Genomic DNA, 24,349 nt, shown 5'->3' on the forward strand with positions numbered 1-24,349 from the left:
GTGTGTGTGTGTTTTGCCTTACACATTTTCCACGCGAACCCTTTGGTAATCAGAGAGAATGGCTCCTACAGACACAGCCTCGACAGCCTCCTTCTCCTGCAGGGTGGAAGATGAGACGTACAGTAAGGAGATAAGTGGGAGACATTACCACACACACACACACACACACACACACACACACACACACACACACACACACACAAACATTTGACGATTTTGAACCTAAATCCCATTATTCTACGAACGCACGCACGCACACACACACACACACACGTGTGAAGGTAGTGTCATCAGGATGTGTTGTCATCATGGTGATATTTTTTTGATTGTTCAATGGGGGTCAAATGCATGCCCCATCAGGTTATGCATTACCTGTTGTACCCGAGTACTACTCACTGTACCCGTTGTAGAATCGACCTGAGATTGATTCTACAAATGTCTTCTAAAACAGTTCAGTGGTGAGCAAACTATTTCATGTCAAGGCCCCCAAAATGTATGCATTTTGCCACCGACCCCAAAACTGAAAATATGTTGTTCCAGGGAACCCCCCAGAAATAAAGGTACAAGTTAAAAACATTCGCTGTGAAAGAATATAAATTCAAAGATTTGGCCACGTTTTAAAGGTTTTTCAAAAATAGCACTGTGCCACGCTACAAGCATGTAGATCTGCTATTTTTCAACAGCTAAAGATTCAAATAATGGTTAAAGTGGTCTAAAGCTAAGACGACACGGATACGTTCCAGGTCTGAATTAGGCGGGCACAGGCCTACTCGGGAATGATGCAAGTTGCCCGTTGTACCCATTGTCAGAGACTTGTTGTACCCTGTCTGTCTGTGTCCCTTTTATAACGATATAATGGACAAATATGTCTGTCCTTGTTTGTTTGTTTGATTGACACATGTGGTGTGGGGTCCTGTTTTCTTTGAGGGGCGCTAGCCCCTCCAATGCCTGGCTTTTGAAATTACGTCACATGGCGTCTATGGTCTTTTAATGTTTGTTGAGCACATTTGACAGACATCGAATGGCAGCTAAGTCTATGGACTTTTAATGTTTGTTTAGGGCCCTAAATGACGACGTGATATGTGGCCAATATAAATACATCTTGTGAGTGGTTTTATACAATAAAACACACTGCATTCATGTCTCATAATGTATATAGTGACAGTGATAATTTTGCTTACAGCACATTATGTATTTCACCATTACAAACAAACAACCCTTTGGAGCATACCTGGTGTTCAACGACTTGTTGAGAACTTGTTAACAAGTCGACTTTTTGGTTAATGGCAATACCCTAATATATACACACATCAAGGCTGCTGAAACATTTCATAAATCCAACATGGGTGTTTATTGACTGTCATTGACATCTATAGACTCATTTGGTGTTTTCAGTGATTACACTAGAGGGCGATCTTCCGGTCATTAATGTTATATGATTTATAAAAATCACACCCGTGTGAAATGAGGGGCGCTCTTGTCATTGTACATCAATTTATGCTAGCCGCGGAAGCTAACAGAGGCTAAAAAGGTAAAATAATATTTTGAAATAATTTGTATTCAAATCTTGTGTATCTTGTGAATGGTTCAGATGGAATTAATAACTTTCCACGAGATATCTCCAGGAAAGCACAGAATGTGATAAAGTCTATAGACTTTGGCTGGGACGTGAAATTTATAATTAGGCCCTCAACAAACATTAAACGTCCATAGACTTGGCTGGCCTATGACGTAATTTTAGAAAGCAATGCGCCTCTCAAAGAAAAAAAATCACACTTGTGTGAAGTGAGGGGTGCCCACTGTGGCTGCCACATGATAATGTCACTAATTTAAAAGTCCAAACATTAAAAGTCCCTAGACTTGGCTGTGACACAAAGTCGCGAGAGGGGACCTGTTTAACGTCATATGGCAGCCAAGACTATTGACTTTTAATGACGTAAAAAAAAACAGCACCCCGTACGTGATGAAACTTGATGGAAAGTTTGAATACCTTAATGGGTAATCTCATTTTTGCTTGTCACTTGCGCAAGCAGAGCGCAAGTACTGTAATCGGCTGCGTATGTCGGTGGTGTCCGTCGGCCAATCAGGGATTGGCTGATGATGTAAGTAAGGTACGTTTGGTGATCGGCTGGGTGTGTATGTCTGTCGGGGTAAGAATGGTGGTCCCTTATTGGCTCTTGATGGTGACGTAACTAAGATACGTTTCAAGGTTGGTATAAGGTCAATAACGGGTCTAAAGGAATTAGAACAGCAGTTGTAATAGACATTAGTTAGTAGCAGTACTTGCGTGCTCTGCTAAGTCCCCAGTGTTAATGTATCATTTGTAAATCTGACAGTGTACAAATGTAACAAACATGTACCCTTACGGGTCCATTTGTACACTGTCAGAGTTGAAGTAACACTGAGGATGTTACTGTGTTGTATTATAGTCTAAAACAGACTGTATAATGTGTCTTGTGCTTCTATCAGAGCAGCAGGCGGTGGGGATGTTTACTCTGGCCATATCAAGGCCTGTTTGGTGCAGCCCACATCCTCTGGAGGCTTAAAGTGTGTGTGTGTGCATGTGCGTGTGCGTGTGCACGCGCGCGCGCGTGCGTGCGTGCGTGCGTGCGTGCGTGCGCGCGTGCGTGCGTGCGTGCGTGCGTGCGTGCGTGCGTGCGTGCGTGCGTGCGTCAGGGGTGACTGGAGGCAACAAAACGACCACTACTTTAAGCTGTGGTTTCTGGTCTTTATCTGTAGTTTGTCTTCCCACAGCTTCCCTCCCACACGTCGTACCATATGCACGCACGCACGCGCACGCACACGCACACGCACACACACACACACACACACACACACACACACACGCACACACACACACACACACACACACGTGTTGGGGGAGTGGTATCTCTAATACTGCTGAGGGCTGATCTAATTGCATTTCCTGTCATATATTTGGTATTCAAGAAACAGATAGACGAGCAAATACTGACAGACCTGAGAAGTGTTCAATGTTTTTTTTTCTCCACATTATGGGTTTGATGTAGTGACAAATCATAAACACAGTGTGTCTGTGTCTCTGTGTGTGTGTGTGTGTGTGTGTGTGTGTGTGTGTGTGTGTGTGTGTGTGTGTGTGTGTGTGTGCACACTTCTTTGCATACGTGCACACACACACACCTGCAGCTTCATTAGAACATTACAAAGACTTTTAATTAGAATGAGAGGCCAGTACACACGATGGAGGGATGCACAAGTCTCCAGTAAATTACCTTGTAGCCATTATCAATTTCCCAGGCTACTGGTCCTTAAGATAACCCCCCACACACACCCCCTTCTCCCTGTGGTCCCTTCCTGCAATTTTTCTCTGCCTGATAAACATGCTGATTAAAGCGAACAGCGTGTAAACCTTTGATACTTTCCTAAATGAAACCCATGCCCTGCCTGAGGCCTGACACGGTGCTGTGACACGCAGTGCCTCACAATCACGCGCTCAGACACACATACAATCACACGCGCGCACGCACAGACTCACACACACACACACACACACACACACACACACACACATACACAAACACACGTACACTACACACATGCACAGAACTCTGCACAGACGTGTCAGCTAATCAGATAAAGGAAATATAGCATAGTCTGTTTGTGTGTGTGAGTGTGCGTGTGCGTGTGAGAGAGACAGACAGACAGACAGACAGACAGACAGACAGACAGACAGACAGACAGACAGACAGACAGACAGACAGACAGACAGACAGACAGACAGACAGACAGACAGACAGACAGCTTCCCCTAGGCAGGGGACATGGAATGAAAAAGGCATCACTAAATACACTGAGGTAAATACAGATACAAAAATAGTTCATACACAGATGTACAATTTAAAACTCTGACCTAAAGTTAAATACCATGGGGACGCTTTGGAAGCGACGATTCAGCACTACTCCAGTCTTCATATCCCATCAGTGTGTCCCCAAATTGGAATATACATTGCAGTCAATTCCGATGCCCGGTGACAGTAATTAAGCTTGAATGATAACATTTCAGCGCAGCACAGAGCTAAGAGGGCTGCAGGCATTGTCATGTTCCTCTAGGTAAGCCTGAGGGCCACCACTCTATTCTAATGCAAGGAGGAGCCTTTTACCCTTAATATGACTGTCAGTTCCCAAAGAGGCAAATTAGGAGAGAGACATTGAGGAAGACACAGAGAAAGAGAAGGAATGACAAGAGACAGAAAGGGAGACAGAAGAATCAACATCTAAGTGTGGATGTAGACACACCTAACATTGATACTTCTTTGGTGTTTCTGAACCCCTAACTTCTGTACGAACAGATGCCACCATTCGCTTTCTGGTTGTGTCAGTCTTACCAGGTATGAGTATGTGTCTATCAGCCTCTTGTGTGTGAAGATAGACATGTGAAATGAAAAACATTTGGGGGCTTAAACCCTTGGCTATTACTGAAAGTTACTTTAATTTGCCCTAATATTCAATAACAGTGGCATTATTTTATACTAAATAATAGCAATCTACAAGCCCATAACGTGTATACATTATGAACTTGGAAAATGTAAAGTCAAATGTATATTATTTCACAAACAGATTATATTATCATCAATATTTGGTACCAAAAAAAATAGCACAATGTTTTATTGTGTCCATATCACCCAGCTGTACCGCTAAATGCATTGGACTATCCCATCAAGTTGTGACAAGTGCGTTGACAAGTTGACAAGTGTAATGGTAAGCAAATGGTCATGTGAATATGCATGATTATTCTGGCACATGACGGATGGAGATTATTTCTGAAACAGTGGTAAAACGCACATTTGGATGGAGATCGTTTTCGTTTAGAGAGACTGTCAGAGAGAACAAGAGAGAGAGAAAGTGGTAGACTGGTCTTCTGGGTCCCCTGACAACAAACTTGGCAGGGCCAGATTTCATGTTCACTGTAGTCTCTCTGTCATTCCCTCTCTCCATCTCAGGAGACAGACTTTATCCTTGGACCTGGGAGGGCCTTGAGGCTTTGACTGTGCCACAAACAATAAACTGGCTTCTATTATTCACAGAGCCTCTCCACTCCACTCACCCACAGACATAATTATCACACAGACAAAAATACTCAGACCTATCCTCCACTTACGATGACGGGAGACAACTTTCTCACACTCACTCACACATGCACACGCGTGCGCGTTTTGAATGGAGACTCCTGCTCCTAGACCCTTTGGCAAACACAAACGTATTCACTTTGGAAAGCTTTGGAAGAGTTATTTTTGGATGCGGTTTTGTTTTTGTCTCCATTAAGACTATCACCGGGAGACAGGCAGGAATGAGAAGGCAGCTTTAATGCCGTTCTGGACAAACTGCGAGACTGGGATTTCACAGATTGTAGACATACTTTCTCATCTGCTGTGGGAAAGGCAGGGGGGTAATTGTGAAAGAGGGGTCACAAATGCATAGTGCATACTGTAAATCTGCAAGCGATAGATATTGCAGGCATGTTTCATGTGTATTCAGGATATTGTAAAAATACAAACTTGGATTTTATGCTATTTGAAATATTTATACAAACGTTTTATATTTGGATAATACCTGACAAACCTATGGACCTGCACATAAACCTATAGTAAACCAATAAAATCTTTATGGGATCGATCTGGCCAAGTAGTGTTTTGAATACATTAGAAGGTAGACCTGGGTAAAAAGCTATCTTAACGATAACATAAATCACCATAGAGGTCACCAGGAATGCTGCGACCCACAATCCACCTCTCTTCCTTCACGACTACAGACCGACAAGCGCTTCCCGCCGTTTTAACGTTTAAAGAACCTAGTACCACTTGACGTAGCATCCGTCGGTTTTAGCACCCGCGGGCGGCCCTGGTTCACCAGTGCCCAGAGTGGTACTGGCCTGGGGTGCTGAAATAGTAAGACGCCCCCCAGGAGTCCAGTCCGACGCAGACTAAACAAAGGCCTTGTCTGGCTTTCACTTTCGTCTCTTCTCCTCTCCATCAGGCAGGAAAGCTATTAATGAGAATCTATGGCCCAGAGCAATGGAAGCCTTTACCCCCCCTCCCCCTCCCCCAGCCATGTCCATCAGGGTACTTAGCCCCATGCAGTCATTAACTTCTGTTACTAATTGTCAAATTCATTAAAGTAATCCTTCCCCCCCACCCGGACGTCTCCTGTGGAAATAGATGGAGAGGGCTGAGTTATTAAGATGTCAGCGGCGGGGAAGATTAAGGCCAGCAGACATGCTCCACAAAGAAACGATACGGCCATTAAACTCCATTCCAAGGTAGCTTGTGTGATATACTCTGTAATTATATATACATACGTCGTAGTAGAGGGAGTCCAAGTGTAGTTCAAATGTATTCACAGTCACAGACGCGCCTTCAGTCAAGATATGTATATCTGCCCTGGAGATATATACATGCGGCAATCATAAACCACGGGGTTGTTCTTGCTTGAAAATGCAGCTATTTTATCAACTCTGAACATAAAGGTATTCATGTGTCACGCCTTGCATTCAATCTGGGGTAATATTCTGCAGACAAAATCATTAACGGCAACCAGGGCAATTAGGGGGCCATAAAATATTAAAAATCCAATATTCATATTCTTATTCACATTGAATACATCAGAACCCTCATTAGCTCTCTCTCTCTCCCTCTCTCTCAATGGCTGTCACAACGAGATCTTAATTATACACTCTAACAATACAAAGCTCCGCTTTGCAAAATGGTGGGGTTCCAAAATGGCCATGCCCATTTCAGTCTATTCTGACGAGTCACAAATCTGCATCGGCTAGTATAGATTATTATACAGCAGAGCATTTGAGGGGAATCTTTGACAAAACTACTTTTATTCTGATGAAACAGAACAAATACTATAAGGCATCTATAACAGATGCAGTATCAGTCAACAACAACATACATACTGTATGGCAAAAACATCCCGTTCCAGTCAAAAGTTGTTTACATGCTTTCAATGATATCAAGCCCCCCCCCCCCCCACACACACACACACACACACCGCACACATCATGACTGGGCAGGCCAGTAGAAAGGCAGGGAGGGCTGAGAAATTAATTAAAGTGCTTTGAATGACAGTTTGCTCAAGGGCACAGGGGGCAGCATCACACTCTTGCTCTCCATCACCATGTCCTCGCTGTCATCTGAACGCCGCTCCTTACACCCGTCCCCTCATACGTTCATCACCCCCCTCCCCTTCTCTCAGCCACTCCCCCTCTGCTCTCCATCTCATCTGCCCTCTCATCCCGCTCTCTTCCTCCAGTATCCAGTTATCCACGAAGTGAGTGACTGGACACGACATGGGTTTTAATGTCTTCCCCATTAGATCAGCTCAGGGCCTGTTTGTAATCTAATGGGATTGTTCTCCCCTGGTCCCCTACACGGAGGGAACACTGACAGGATTGGAGTGGGAGGGAGGGCGGGACGGAGTGGGGTGTAGTTGTCCCTTGATGTAGCACTGCGAGTTGATATGGTAGAAGCAAGGGCTGAGGCTCGGCAGGGTCAAGCAATTGTGTTTAATGTAATGTGGAAACAGTCCCGGGGCGTGTTGGGCCGCCCTGATAACTCACACGTCCTAAACTGACAAGAAGCTTACAGTGGGTATTTGTTTTTAATCAGCCCCCCCTCCACAATTTATCATGCTGTCCCAGTACAGACATTCCAAGGTATTCCAAGGTGACTCTCACTGTCCCACTGGTTGAGAACAGGCCAGGGATAGGAAGTATGTGGAAGTTCTAGACAATTTTTGGTAACCACTTAAAAGGAAAGGTAGGTGTAAATATTATATCCAATGCCTAGCTTGTAAAATTACAGATGGGTGAAGTTCAATACGGCGTGTACGATGTCAGATCCATCATAATAAAACAACAAATGGGCATGCCGGGCTTTAGTGAACGTCTTTTGTAAAACAAACATCAACCAAAACCCTGTTCTTACAGGCTTTCACAGACATTCCCTTTGGTAAATTGGTATGGCTGTCTGTTTGAAGCAGCTGTTGAAAGACAGGCTCTGCCTTTGTGCTCGTTGGATGGGCTTGAGAGATGAGTCATCATGTGTCACTCCTCAACTGTACAGATCCGGGGGGATAAAGAATAACAAACTGTTCTTAAAACCTGCCTGTTAATAAACCTAAAAAAGACCCTGACCAGTCTCGAGCTAAGTACGTAGGAGGAGAAGGAAGGAAAGAGAATGGGGCAAAGTCCTACGCCTGCATCCACAGTGCAGGCATGACTAGCTCAGAATGGCATTCGTCTCGTCAACACGATGATTGAGTGAGTGCCTGAGTGATGGCTATCAACCCACAGAGACGTGACAAGAGATGAGCTGAACTGGACTGATCCAGACCAGGCCCCATTCCAGGTAGATGGGACAATAAAAGTTGCAGCTTGAGAAGTTTCACCACATACAGTATGAGGCTCTTTCATTTTGTTTTTGTTCAGTCTCCTAGCCGGAGGTTAAACACCTACATATGTACACACATGTACACGTGCACACACAAACATAATTCACGCATGAACACGCGGACAACCCCACCAGCATGTGAATATGCATGCATGTACAGTACACACACACACACACACACACACACACACATTGCACAATACGTATACACACTACGTATGCACGAATGCACACAGGCGAACTCTTAAGTTATGGACAGTGATTCATTTACAATGACATGGCTGTTTTCAGCCATAGGCCCCATGCATAAGTAGGTTATGCTGCACAGCTGGAAAACGTAAAAATTCATCAGGGTTAAATAGTAGTTTCCTCTAACACACTATATATATATACAGTATATACATGTACACTATATGTGTGTGTGTGTGTGTGTGCGTGCGTGCGTGCGTGCGTGCGTGCGTGCGTGCGTGCGTGCGTGCGTGCGTGCGTGCGTGCGTGCGTGCGTGCGTGCGTGCGTGCGTGCGTGCGTGCATACATGCGACCGTGTGTGTGTGTGCATATGTATGGTTACGTAAACACAGGCCCAGACATCAGGCAGGCAGGGAGAGGGCCCCGGCCAAGGCAAGCACAAAGCCCTGGTTTCAGCAGGCCAAGGACAAGGAGGCTTTCCATATCAACGCGCATGGAAAACTAAATGCTTGGGAAGCAGCGCAAAGAAACAGGGAGGTCAATCAAAGCGTGTGCATGAATACCGGCAATTCAACCAAAATTCTAATTTCACAAACATTCTTTTGAAAATGTTTTTTTTCCCCCTACATGAACCTGATCATCACCCACAGTAGGAGTCTCCTTTCACCATGAACCTGATCATCACCCACAGTAGGAGTCTCCTTTCACCACAGGAAGGAGGGCTTTGGGATGGCAGGAAATGATGCAAACCCTTGCAACCAAAGGCTGGGCCTCATCTCTCACTGTAAGAAAGGGCAAGGTCTTGTAATAATAAACAAACATACGAAAAGCCCTTTTCTGCAGGGCACGAAATACAAAACCCAAAGTCCCGCAGTGTCATAGAAGCATTCTCGCTTGGCCGAAGTAGAGGTGTCTGTGGTCTGAGACAGGAAGCTGCTTCCAGAAAGAGAGTGGAATGGAATCAAAACTGTGCCATACTATAGAGAGTGGAATGGAATCAAAGAGAGATGGGGGATCACATAGCACAGTGAGCCATACTATAGCCCAGAGTTCTGTGTTCCACAAGATCTACCTAAACCAAAGGGATCATTGCAGGCACACACGTGTCCAGCACACGCAGTACATACTTGTGCGCGCGCGCACGCACGCACGCACGCACGCACGCACGCACGCGCGCACGCACGCACGCGCGCACACAGTCTAAAATGAAAATGTTTTCCTGATGAGGTCAGGTTCCAAGCTCTCAGCATCTCAGCTCTCATGTCCTCGACTCTATGTACAACAGACATTGTGGATGCCCCCTCCCCCGAACACCCCTTGGCCTCCCCAGAGAGGGGCCGAGCAAAAATATAGTGGCGAGGCTGGTTTTACACACTCTCCAGACTCCAGACAGTGTTTTTCTATGGCTGGTTATGACTTAAGCTGCGGGAGGCGGTGGGGCCTGCCACAAATATTTCTCGAAGGGAATGGTCTACAAAACAAAACATAAAAGCCCAGTTAATTTTTAAGTCTATGGAGGGGAAGAAGGAGTTGACTGAAGCGGTCCCTCAGCCGTCTGCTCTGATATAGACAGAAAAGACTTCTGCGTTTGACTGGCTTTTTCACAGCGGGGTACATTCTGGGCTTTAAAAGGGCCAAGGAGGTTAAGAGTCTGTTTTTGTATCTGCGTGATGTGACTGTTGATTTTGGAGTATTCACTGTGAATCCAGCTCTCTCTCTCTCTCTGTAGCTTGTTTATGGAATTATCATTCACAATTCTCTACTCCCACTGCAAAGGAAGAGTACGAAAAGAAAAACCTAGGATAGATGCCAAATCTGACAGAATGAATGTTAAGTGTGGCCATACAGGTTGAAATGAATAGCAATTGAATTTAAGTGTTTTCAACACAAGGTAACAAGAAGATGTAACAACTCTTTTATGATTAAAATATGTAAGGCTATTATGAAATGAAATACTGTACTGTAGCTACCTGAAGGCATTTCGAATGAGGTACACAAAATACACAAAGCGGGGAAGAAAAGAAAAACTAAGAGATAGCTAATCATCAAATATTTTAATTACAGTTGTTGGACCAGTGCCACTGTCAGATTCCTTTAATTTCCAATAAAATGTAGCAATCAAAACACCTTTAGTATATATACACACTTCATACACTCCATGAAAGTGAATGTTGCATTAAAAGGATTAGTTCAGTGTTTCTCCAAATGGGGATACTACCCCTAGGAGTATGTTGTGGTATTCAGGGGTACTCAGAAAGTTACCGGCGTAAGCCAAAAATGTGTCAGTATCAGGTGGAACGATGTCTTGTGCTGATGTAGTGGGTACTCAGTTGAACACTAGTAAAGGTTTAAGAACGACTGCTTTAGTTAACAGCTCATCGAGCGATCAGCTGCCAACAACTTTTAGCCATTTCTACAATTCATTCAACAACATCAAACAGAAAAGCAACACACGTACACATTTTTCACTGAAACAATGTTCAACCGTGCAGTGTTAGTGGCTCATGCCCTTGGCGAGGCGAGATAAGGCTATCTACTTCCATCATCACTAAACAAGATTGAGCAAAGTACATTAAGCAGAAAAATACAAACAAATTACAAAGGCTTGAGGCTAGGCTCTTTATCTAATGTTTGTGGGGACTGTTAGCGTCAGTTGGAGGGAAATGGGCCTGCGTCTAATAGATCCTGCCCCGCCACTTCCACACAGCCAGAGAACAATACACAGCGCCATTATCTCAGCACTAATGCTATCCTTCCTCATGTGCAAAACAAGGCTGCAATCTCAACCCCACTGCCACTGTGTCGACCAACACAAATACACGCCGTCTCAGACCAAAGGAAAAGATAACAATGGCTATCACACAAGAGAGGAGACACACAGAGATACACACACAGAGACGGCTGTTTGAAAGAATCTATATGAAAAGTACTGAAATTAGCCTAATCTTCAATAAACACAGTAAAAAAAACATATACTAATGGAAGAAAAATATGCAAATGAAAAAAAGAGAAAATGTCTGCAGAGATTTTATAATTATGAATTGTTTCTAAGACTACTAATAACATATAAATATACCATTTAGAGCTCTCTAAGCACTACAAACCAGCTACTCAAACCAGCTCACATTAGCTTGGTTATTGATCTGATTGCCTAAACCCTTACTGTGACCCCAGAGGTCATGATTTATGTATTAAGCAGCTTTTTAAAGAAATCCATTTTCCTTTTGAGCCCCAATGTGCATCTAATGCGGCACCATGCTGGTAATCAGAGCAGGGTTGCTGCGTTTGATTTCCTTCACACCCTCCTGAGCCGCGACTTGTCTCCCAACAGCTCAGCTCCCTGATCAATACCACAGTACTCCTCGCTCGACTCCTCAGCCTGTCTGCCCTCCTCCTCCTCCTCCTCCTCCTCTGTCTCATTCTCTCTGTCAGTCAATCTCTCTATCTCTCTCCTCTCCTTCGCAGCAGGATACACCTCCACCAGGGCACCTGCAACAACGCAACTGTGCGGGCTTCTGAAGGTTTCATATAAAAGTGTATAGCGACGAAAGCACACACAATAACGGGGGTGAATATGTGAGCAGGAGAAGGGGAGTAAGTAAAAGGAAGCGAAGGTGAAGAGAGAAAAAATGTAATGTTTAGACTTGTGGACGGACCGGTGATCTAGTCTCAGAGGGTCCCCCTCCTGTCTGCTGATGTCAATGATGGAACAGTGGGAGAGGCTGAGGGTGTGTGTGTGTGTGTGTGTGAGTGCATGCATGCGTGCGTGCGTGCGTGCGTGCGTGCGTGCGTGCGTGCGTGCGTGCGTGCGTGCGTGCGTGCGTGCGTGCGTGCGTGCGTGCGTGCGTGCGTGCGTGCGTGCGTGCGTGCGTGCATGCGTGCATGCGTGCGTGCGTTTAAGAGAGGGATTATCTCACTAAAAACTAGGTGCTTTAACACACACTAGCGGAAGGGAATGTTTCATCTACCAAGACCAAAGAGATGGCTAATCTCTGGTGCTTCTCGCTGACAACTCAAGGAAGAAAGAAATAGCACCAGTTTGATTTATTTTAGAGAGACAAAGGTTGTCCACTGACCCGATCAAATAAAAAAAACTAAAAACAAAAACAAACTTAAGAAAAATAACAATGCATTTGCATTTTTACTACCCAAAAAAGCCTGAGGATGTGATGTGAGCATAACATTTCCAATGCACTCAACGCTGGGTTTCAATATGACAGAGATGTCAGCGCTGCTAATTAGAGCTTGCACAAAAGAGCATGTGCAAAAGATATCATCTAGTTCCTTATCGCTGTAATGAGCTTAAATGTCTTTGTCTTTATTCATCAGTGCTAAAGGTTGTGAGGTCACTGCTCTAAAGTCCATCTTTGATCGATGACTACAACCAATGATCTGCAAACTGCATAATTATGTTATGCATATTCCATGACACAACTCTCCATGCATACCTGGGTTAATTGTGAGGTATGGAAATGTTACGATTTAAAATATGTCAATTATATATTGTATTTGTGCCAAGACAATCCATTAAATAAGAACGGCATCTATCATTTAAATCACTGGTTCCAAGGTTGGGTCACAGACCAATTTGTATTGGTCCTTTTAATGTTGGTTTTCTAAGTTTTGTTTTGTAATTATTACTATTTTAAAACACTTTCAAAAATCATTCCCAAAAAAGCAACATTTTAAATGAATAAATATGCTTTTTATGAATAAAAGAAAAATCTAAGAAATTCCATAAGTAGTGAAAATAGCCGATCTACAAGCTCACAACACGGCGCAAGGCAACGCGCTGTGAGCTCGTAGATACGCTATTTTCACTAGTTTGGGTCCCGGGCAAACATCTCATTTCCCTTTTGGGTCACGGGCTGAAAAGTTTGGAAGCCACTGATTTAAATGACATCCAACAACACATGATCCATTGCAAGTCACTCACGATTATGGGCTGACAGAAAGAGAGGACGGGGCAGCAGCAAGGAGAGAGAGAGAGGGAGCTCTGCGCTTCAGTACACACAGCAAAGTCCTCAGTGTGAATTTTTCAGTTTGCAGTTTGCAGTGGTGGAAAGTAACTAAGTACATTTACTTAAGTACTGTACTTGAGTACAATTTTGAGGTACTTGTACTTTACTTGAGTATTTCCAATTTCCAATACTTTTACTTCTACTCCACTACATCTCAGAGGCAAATATTGTATTTTTACTCCACTACATTTATTTGAAAATTGTAGTTACTTTGATTACTATTTCAGCCATTTGAAAATAGCCGATCTACAAGCTCACAATTGTGATCTTGGCTTGTATATATCTGCTATTTTCAAAATATTTGTATACATTTGAAAACTTTAAATAGGACATTCTGCATATTGAGTAGCATACTTTTACTTTTGGTACTAAGTACATTTTGATGCCAATACTTTTTTACTTTTACTCAAGTACATTTTGAATTGTGAACATTTACTTGTAACGGAGTAGTTCTACATTTAAGTATTGATACTTTTACATACGTTTACAACAATTGAGTACTTTTCACACCACTGTGTATCAGTTTGTAACTCTAGTAGTGTATCTGAGTAACGAAATGGACCCATAAGGATACATAAACACTGAGCATTTTTACTGTATCGAGTGGTGACTGAGGAAAGGGAATAGGTCAGGAAAGAAAGAGAGGCAGGAAAGAAGGAGAGGACAGAAGGAGAGGAAGGAGGTGACCACACTTCCAACACTGGGTGTGTGTGGAGGAGAGATAGACCTGTTATCATGTAACAGAGGCCCTCATTGACCTGACCTTCAAAAACATACACGTGTGTGTGCGTGTGTGCGCGCGCGTGTGTGTGTGTGTGTGTGTGTGTGTGTGTGTGTGTGTGTGTGTGTGTGTGTGTGTGTGTGTGTGTGTGTGTGTGTGTGTGTGTGTGTGTGTGTGTGCCACGCAGGGTCACGGGGCATAAAGAGCCACTGTGTCGGGTCACAGAGCACAGAAAGGGGGTTGAAGGACTTGAGGGATGTGAGATGACTAATATGAGGGGTTTTGTGGGCCTGCGGGGGGACTAGCGTTACAGCCAGGGGTGACTGACATGGCTGATCTGTATCACACATCACAGCGGATCACTGCGGGGAGAGAGAGAGAGAGAGAGAGAGAGAGAGAGAGAGAGAGAGAGAGAGAGAGAGAGAGAGAGAGAGAGAGAGAGAGACACGGAGGACACAGACATGTCACTGATGTACAGAGCAGGAGGAAAGGTTCAATCACTGTATGGACAGATCTGGGGAAATGGAAGCGCTGCCTGTGATACACTGTAAAGTGTAAACATGGATCAAAGTGTTCATTTAACTGTGAGTGTGTACAAAACCACACTAACCAAATGGACCGGTATAAGGGGCCATTAAATGATTACTGTGCATTTTACTGTACATACAGTACACTGGATGTGGGCCAATAAGTATAAGTATAATAATAACAACATTGTATGATGCTAATCATTTCATCTTTTATCTCGCCTTTTAACCAAGATTAGCAAAAGGAGCATGAAGTGACCATTGATCCATTTCTTCCGTGAAATTGCCTTTAAATGTACAGTAGGGTAACTGACATTGTCTTGTTAAAATAAGTGATAAATATCTCTATATTGTGATAGTAATCATTGCTATAGTTTGTTCAGTCAACTCCAGTCAACATAAACATAAAATGTTTTTATTTTATTTTGGGATACCATTTTTATGCAATCAGGAGAGAGAACTCAGGATACAGGATGGACAAGTGCAATTGGAAGTGATGATACAAAGAACATAACAAAATCTGGAACACTATAAAATGGAAGCTGATAAATGAGTACTCTCTCCTGATTGGTTTAAATTATCAACCCACCTGAAAATGTATTTTCTGCTTACTAGAGCTGGAGAGACAGGGATACCCCAGGGATAACACTAACAATCATTACTTAACTTTTTATTTAACAAAACAAAACTTTTTTACTTTGACCTCAAAATAGCACTTACTTTTACCTTTAAACTAGATTTTCAGAGTTAACCCCTCCCCCTCCCCCCAACCAAACCCACCAAAACTGTTATTCCTTCCCCTCAAAGAGAGGGTTCAAAGATCATCAGCACCTAGCAGGATGGGATGGGATATGCTATGGCTCGCATGTCGATCAGGTTACCAACTTCAAAGGAGGCACTGCCATACACAGCCAGTGATGAGAGCAGGGGGCTAAGGATAGGGCCACATTGTTATTCTGCCATTATTTCCACAGCTAGAGGACGGAGAGCTCATTTTTTCCCCTATCATAATTGGGGCTTTTTCTTCTTCTATTGACAATGGTTCAGAAGAAAATGATCCTTTCCTTTGAATCCTCTGAATGGCTCCAAACATTCTTCTTCTTCTCCTTCGATCGAGAGACCAAAGTAAGATGGTCTGCTGTGCTTTGCCAGTGCCTAGGGATGACCCATAGATGGCACTGTTGGCTCATGCTATCGGAGCCTGTTATTGAACTTGCAAAGAAGGTGGAGAGAAGAATATTCACTTAAACTCATCAACTCTGACACTGAGGGGGGAAAAAAATTAAAATCTTTAATCTATGTTCAAGTGTCATTTTCCATATCATCTTGTAACTTCTAATTAATTCAAACTGCTAGGAAGAATATTTCAAAATATCGCACTTCCCAAACAGAACACTTTTTTTATGCTAAAACTGTTCTTTTCCATTGAGGGTGACTTAACAGCTAATTATCAGAAGAGTTTTATCTTTCTCTCTCTTCTCTGCTTTCCTTCACCGCACTCAACCAGTCCCTGAGTTAAATGTGAATAAATTGAATCATTGTCTTCAAGATAAATGTGCAATACGTGCACCTATACATAGTTGTTGAACTGTGATTTGGTAACAGTTTTTAGATATTTCAACAGAATAGTCAAACTAACTAAAAGATCAAGACAATTACGAGAGTTGTACTGTACTCCTTTCATGAGAGAACAAACAGTACTGATGAACAAGAACATGACGAGTATGCACCTCCAAAAGAGTTGCCAGAAACTTAATAAAGATAATAAAGTTGAACTTTACTGAGCATAACTGCACTCGACTTCACTCAAAAAGAGAGGAAGCCAGTTGTTTATGATCCAGGTCTGTTGATGACCATGAGAGGGGTAAACAGAAACGGGACTGGAGGTCTGCAGGCCCCTGAAGGCCCCGTGGGAGCCTTCTGCCCTGCCCTATGGCCCTACTGACGGGAGAGGTCAGACCAGAGATGCCCTGGAAATGGGAAATTAGCAGCCATTTGCAATCAGAGCAAGCGTTGACCAGCCAGAAAGAGAGAGGGGGGTGTAGGTTGTTCCAAAAGAGGTGAGCGTATGTAGGAACCAGCAATCAATCTTTGCCTCTGTTTGTTGCGTGCACACACACACACACACACACACACACACACACACACACACACACACACACACACACACACACACACACACACACACACACACACACACACACACACACACACACACACACACACACACACACACACACACACACACACACACACACATTTATACAGAGGATGACAAAAAGAGAGAGGCTGAGAGCACACAAGATGCCCTGAGGCAGGTTTACTGGCCCTTGCCACTCAAGCATCCCCGCATGCGTTCGTGCGGACATGCAGGGGCCCCAGAGCAGCCCCCAGCCCTGGATGAACATGTCTCTCAACACAGACCTACAGGGAGAACCCATGGTCTCCCCACTTCCTGTTTAGACCATGTCAAGTCAACCTCCATGCCCATCTCAACAACAAACTCCTGCCCGCCGTCCCATAACAAGGTCTTAAAATGTGATGCTGCCAGCTAACATGAGTGTTTGTGCGAGGGTGGACAGGGGAAAAGTGTTCCTGTTGGATCAAACCAACACCCGGGCATCTGTTTGCATTGACAGCAGGGAGGGCTGCTGCTGGTGCTCTTGAAGTGTGTGTCCAGATAGCTTCCTCATGGTTGCAGGCGGTCAGGTACAGTAGGCACTGCCAGGAGGCCATTAACGCACATGAAACCCAGTGACTCAAGCCTGTCAGATGGTCTCCCGCTACTACGTTGCACCGCTGAGGCCTCATACATAATTTGGCATCAAATGAATATTTCCTCAACGTTCTGGCAAAAGGGGGTATTTGATGAAATATTCATTGGTGATTAATTTTTGCATCTGATCTTCTGTCATCTGAGGTGTAAAAAGAAAAATGAAAAAAAGAATGGAACATTTCTGGCCAACTCAGTTGTTGAAGGGCATCTGAACCCAACTTTATACATAAAACTTTGATTTGATAAAAAAGTAGACTCAATTACTGCATACCGTTTCAAGAGCAGGGTTAAACATATACTATATCCCCCTTTGAAAGGGAAACTAAGATGTCCTCAATAGTGCAAACTGAACCAGACAGACTAAAAGCAATAACGCAGCCTTGTACTCTCGCATGCGGATGGGTTGTACTTTACAGTACTTGCTAGGTGTAGTTAGCACAAAGCAGGGCCAAATGAAACACGACAAGCGGGTTTGAGATGGTGCTGATGGACTGCTAAGTGAGTCTGAATCCACTGAGAACGGTGTGTAAAGCATCTTAACACTGTGACGTGTGTCACAGAGCCTCAGTCAAGATGACAAGTTTAGTAGTGCTGGGACAGTTGACTCACCAAAAAGCAGTCATGCTTAATTTATACTCCCTCGTACCACAGAGTTGTGCGCCAAAAATAGCCCATCTATAAGCTGTGAGCACACATTGTGAGCTTGTAGATCTGAAATATCTTAGCACAGGACACCTTTGTACAATAAGTATTTCAGGCCAGGTTTCAGGCATAATGTCAGCAGTAGCAAGGAGTCCGAAAACTGCGTTTGACCACTTGACAAGTACATGTAGTTAAATGGTGTTTTAGTTAGGTTAGATTTTATTTCCACACACCATAAAGGTTAGGTACATTCTCTGTCCTATTTCTACAGTAAGCCTCATAATGGCCCTACAGATAAAGTACAAGACCTCTCCCCTGACAAAATAAATTCATAGACAGCAATGTCATTTTACAAACTAATTCAAATTAGTTTAATTTCATCAAAAGAGCTATACTTCTCCGCCTACATTGTTGCCTTTCTACTAAAGAATTGGAACATACAAAATGGCCTTTTTAAATCTAACATGCAGCAAGGATGAAAAGGTTGTAGCATTGTGGATTATTTTAGTTGGGTTGTCTGTTTTGGGGGGTATGCACGTGACATCATCGTCAGATAGGGATACGCCTACTGAGTGGCAAAAAATTACTTTCTGACAGCCCAAACATCCAAACAGAAAAGTCCCATCTCATTGCATTAAACAACGTTAAATCTTCATATATGGTTGTCAGTCCATTACGCCTTGTGACATCATGCCTCGTGATCTCCATATATGAAGATCACGACACTGACCTCATCAAACCCTGGATAGCCATACATGGAGAAGACTGGATCATCACCTATATCTGCATATATGGAGCCGGCCAGCAACTCTACATCTGACCTCAAACCCTTAGATCTTCATATATGGAGCTGACCTGTTGTGACATCCATCCATGTTGATCCACCCCCACCCGTCCTTCCTCTTCGATGTCTCCCTTTTGACTGATACCTGTCCATTCAAACTCTAAACGGGGCCGGGACAGTTTGTGAATTTTGGGACCACAATTCTTTAAGAGACGATTTTAAGATGACCCCATGTTATTCTCCATAGAGAAAAACTTCCGCAAACCCCTTGGAACTAGGGGATGAGCGACTGATGTTAGGACTTCGGCCCTCTATAGTGATTCTAGGGGGCATTTAAACATTTCCAGGAAGCATCGCAGACTAAAGGTTTTAGCAGACCATGAATATACTCTTAGAACCCTTAAGAGAACAGGGACGTGACAAATTAACAATAAATCAATATATTTCCAGAGAATATTTTTGCATCAAAACAACTCATATTCGTTCCGAATACAAATTGCGTTGCTTCCTCACTGCGTACTATTCATGCTCTGTATGGATGTACTCCTATGACACACATACATAACAGTAATCGCACAAAATAACACCCCTGGTGGGTCAGGACCTTTACACAGTACACTCCTTGCATTTATCCATTTGTAACTCTGAGGCGAACATGGAATCCTCTATGCGTTTGAGGAAATAGTCACGCCCTCGCCCTACTTGGCCTACTAGTAGGTAGGTACAGTTTTAAACCACGACGGAGGGGCACCATCTCAAGCGAACTTGAGCCACGGGAGACACCACGAGCACGCTAAAGCCTGCAAGTTGCTGTGTCAAACGTTGCGAAGTTCGCTTAGCCAACTCAGCCCCGTTCGAGTTGCGACCCGATATGAACAGAATAGTAAATCATGTTCTGAAGAGAACGTTTTCCCCGACCGCCACTCAAAGTGTCTACTGGCCAATCACGGCGTGTCCTTGCACAAGTGCACTGGCCAATCACAGTGTGTCCTTACTCAAACGCAAAGAGGATACCATGCTCGCAACTCTGAGAGTGTACAAATGTTACCAAACAATGACACTTTTAGTTTACTGTGCACTTTGTCAGTCTCACAGGGTAAAGAGAAATGCCCACCTTGACCAGGTGCAGCAGCTGGAAGAGGTCCTCCACCTCATCTCCCTCTGTCTGACTGTAGTCCCTGCCGGTTTCCAGACTGGTACCCTGGATGACACGTCTGTACAACGGCAGCTCCATGGCTTCAGCATACAGCTCTATAGCCTGGTGACCCACTGTCTGGTACATGTAGCTGTCTAACTCATCTATGACAGGGAACACACAACATTTAGGAGAAAAAAGCCTTGATTATTCTCTGTAGTACAACACTGGTGTGCCTTGCCAGAAAGAAGGCGGCGGCGGTGGCTCAGGGGTAGAGTGCCTGGATGGTAACCGTAAGGTTGCCAGTTCGAACCCGGGCTCCCCCAGAGTTACTGTCGAAGTGTCCTTGAGCAAGACACTGAACCCCTAATTGCTCCCGATGTGCTAGTTGGTGCCTTGCATGGTTTCCGCTGCCATCGGTGTATGAATGTGTGTGTGAATGTATATGTGTATATAGATTATTATTTAGATTATATAGATAAAATAGATTATATTTTTTCTCCAGACTGTTTTCCAACTGTCCTTGGGATTGTGGGTGGGGGGAGGGTGGGATAGGGGATTGAGTTTTATTTTTATATTTTATGTCCGTGTAATACTTGCCCCTGGGCTTCTGTTATCAAACCTAAATAAAAAGATTTTGAAAAGAAAGTACTGTATAAAGTATTACAGTAAATGAAATACGTAAGTACAGTACAAGCAGTTTATTAAGCACTTAAGTAAATGCACCATAGTTAATAAAATACACCTATATAGTATTTGACCAAACATGTTTCATAATTATGGTCTCATTTGGAATTCCACTACATTTCAGCATTCCACGCATTTTGTAGCCCAGAAGGACCTCCGCTCCTGAGGGATTGATATAAACAAGTTGTGTGCAGTACTTTGTTTAGGCAGAACTTCTCGAGGGCCAGGCAGACAGCAAGGCAGCTGGCTGGCCCACATAGCCTGGCTGGTCCTTGTAGATCATAGCACCCTGTGTAGATCATCATCTCACCTGTGTTAGCAGGGTGCAGGTTGGCCAGAGCTGCGATCCTGTGGCCAGCAGCAACACACTGCATCATGTTGTAGCAGCTGTCTTTGCCCCCGCTGGAACACAGTTATGAGAAATGGGCAAACATGTTCTGAATCATTTTGATGCAGGGCAGATCTTAGCCCCGATATGGGCCTGGTATCACAGCTGGATAGAATGCATGGACTGCACGCTTGCATTATCCTAGGGACGTGCTGCATTATTATATGTGTGACGGAACTACTGTATATTCTACTACACTGCTTTCTCAGTGAACCATTTGAATAAACCAGTGGTTCTCAATAGAGGGTATGCACATGTATAAAATCAATGGCAAATCGAGTGGCAAACAGGCAAAGTGAGTTTAACGTCATTTAACATTAATACAATTGGATAGGACTTTTCTGTTTGGATGTATGGGCTGTCAAGGCCAGAAAGTATAACTTTCGGGTATGATGATGATGTCACACTCACATGCATAACCTCTATAGTGGGTTCTTGGCACATGAGTGGGTTTCAGGTGGTCCCACTCCCCAGCAAAATTAATTATATAGCATTAAAAACAGTTTTACTTTAAGCCTATTTTATATAAAAGCTCACAAGATCACAACATGTCATGCATTGTGAGCTTGTAGATCTGCCTTTTTTTTTTTTTTCACTGGAATGTAGTATAATAATTATTTATACGTAATCTTTTTTTTCCAACAATATATTTATTTACTTTTTTTATGCAACATACAACATGACAGTACAAGAAAATATATACAAATGATACTGACATTGACAAATAATAATTGAAACAATAAAGACCATTAACAATGACAACACTACTCCTCTCCAGGTTCTTCCATTACATGTGACAGATATTATTTTTTATATAGCCTATTGCAAAATGACCTCACACTTTCTGAAACATATTTTTGTGTCCAGAGGTACACATAAAGATAGTTAATTGAACATTTAATCTATATGTTCTCGTAATTTAACTTAGCTAACCCTTATGCACAATTGCACATTACCTGCACAGTAACAGTTAGGCTATGCACACTTCTGGAACTGCTGCATATTGATAAGCTAATGCACCTGTCTAAGACAATATCGTATTTATAGTGTTTCTCAATGCATATTATGTTAAAAAATATAAATTATATATTTATTTCCTACATATTACGTTTGGGTTGCTTGCTGCACTTTTTTGGCGGAGCATTAGTCCCAACAACATTTCGCTGCTTGTACTGTACTTATAGTGGCAAATAATACCTTTATTAAACCAGTCCATTTATAAATGCCTATCTGAAATGCAGCATGAAGCACAGTAAACAGCAAAAGAGTCCGCATCACTTCAAGAACGCAGTTACCTGATTAGCGCGACAACTTTCATTTTCGTTCCGCTACGGTTAAAATTTGAAGATAAGATTATGTCCCGTCCGCAATTTTGATACAGTTAGGTGTCAGCTCATAAAGTAGGAAGCCACATCTTTGCATAACTAGATGATAGAAGTGTACACACAACCTATGCGCACAACCAACACGTGAAAAACTACACTTCCGGGTTTAAAGGGACCTCTTTAAAGGAAAAGATGTCCTATAATATGCCTGATAGAAAATCTCTCGCTCTGCATTGTCTTTAGTTTAGAATTTAGATCACACGTGCACGCACGCACGCACGCACCGTGACGCACGCATGCACGCACGCACACACACATATACACACACACACACACACACACACACACACACAGTTTGATATGGAAATAACCCACACACTCTCACTCAGTCTCACTCAGTCAGATAATCACAATACCATTATCGTCTGATACAGTCATGCACCCACATACAGTCGCCATCTACCCGCAATGTCTGCTGTATTGTAAGTATATCCTCTTACTGTTGATATCATTATCTATATACATTGATTGATTGATTGATTGATTGATTGATTGATTGATTGAATGAATGAATAGGCCTACTACATTAACAGTTTGCAAATAGTACATTGGTACACTGATACAATTATACTAAAAGGATGCTCTCTATCTATCTAAGTATCTATCTATCTATCTATCTATCGGCCGACCGACCGACCGACCGACTTACCTACCTACCTACGTACCTACCTACCTACCTACCTACCTACCTACCTACCTACCTATAGGCCTGCCTACCTATACCTACCAGTAGGTGTCTGTCTGTCTGTCTGTCTGTCTGTCTGTCTGTCTAGAATAGAATAGAAGAGCAATACCTAAAGTCCACGCTCTGGTATTCATACAGTATACAGGCTTTTCCTCAGAGGCAGCCCTATATTGCTCAGAGGTAAGTCTTTGATGCTGCTTTTGCTCTCTGTTGTTGTGCCAAAACAGAATCATTGCACTGCCTTTGTGTACTTCCCTCACTCTTTGCCCTTAAGCAGGCCAAAGGCAACTGATTTTGTCTCTGTGTACAAAATTGAGACAGACATCTTTGCACCCCAACCCTTTACTGTTTCTCTCTTTTATTTATTTATTTATTTATCACAATTTGCGTCCTCACTTTTCCGTCCTCACTTTTGTCTTCAATGTTTGTGTTTACACAAACCCGGAATGCTGGGCATAGGAGGGGCTAGCGCCCTTCAAAAAAGTGTAAAAGCCTTTGACCTGCAGATGAGAACTATGGGTATTTATGTTGTGTGCTCTGGCTGCATGGGAAGAGGCCATATAGGAATCAGAAAAGGCGACCAATGCACATTATAAGAAACATTCAGTAGGCCTACACTGGATATTACTAATGGAACTTTTGCCATTTTGTTCTGATTTATTAGTTTGTCATCTTATATTATGACTGGCAATGGGCAAGTAAAAGATTGAGTGGCTGCAGTTAATTATACAAATCAATCTTTAACTAATTAATTGGAAATATATATTTCTCAAGATGACTGATTTCAAGTATTTTTCTGACATTCTCAGCAGAAAAAAGGGTCTTGTGTCTCGGAGGGGGCAGGGCACGTCCCACTGTTTGTCCTTCAGTTTTGTAAACACATAAATATACAGTATCACCCATATTTTCCAATTCTGTTGAGCTTTGCTGCCTCTGGTATAATATCCATTAAAGTCTAGTCCCAAATGCTATGGCCAA

General features: G+C 43.1%; 1 protein-coding gene across 1 annotated transcript in view; it reads right to left on the reverse strand.

Annotated features, from left to right (window-relative positions):
* The window catches only part of dph6 (diphthamine biosynthesis 6), a 75,064-nt gene extending 52,302 nt beyond the window's left edge, over positions 1–22,762 (reverse strand). The window contains exons 1-4 of the mRNA XM_079527265.1: positions 22,597–22,762; positions 21,224–21,315; positions 20,206–20,390; positions 23–96 (exon numbers count right to left, since the gene is read on the reverse strand). Coding sequence (XP_079383391.1) covers positions 23–96; positions 20,206–20,390; positions 21,224–21,315; positions 22,597–22,619 — 374 coding nt within the window. The 5' untranslated portion in view covers positions 22,620–22,762. The remainder of the gene's footprint in view (positions 1–22; positions 97–20,205; positions 20,391–21,223; positions 21,316–22,596) is intronic.
* Between the last annotated feature and the right edge of the window lie 1,587 nt (positions 22,763–24,349).

The sequence above is a fragment of the Electrona antarctica genome, assembly GCF_951216825.1.
Source record: "Electrona antarctica genome assembly, chromosome: 18".
Taxonomy (NCBI): domain Eukaryota; kingdom Metazoa; phylum Chordata; class Actinopteri; order Myctophiformes; family Myctophidae; genus Electrona; species Electrona antarctica.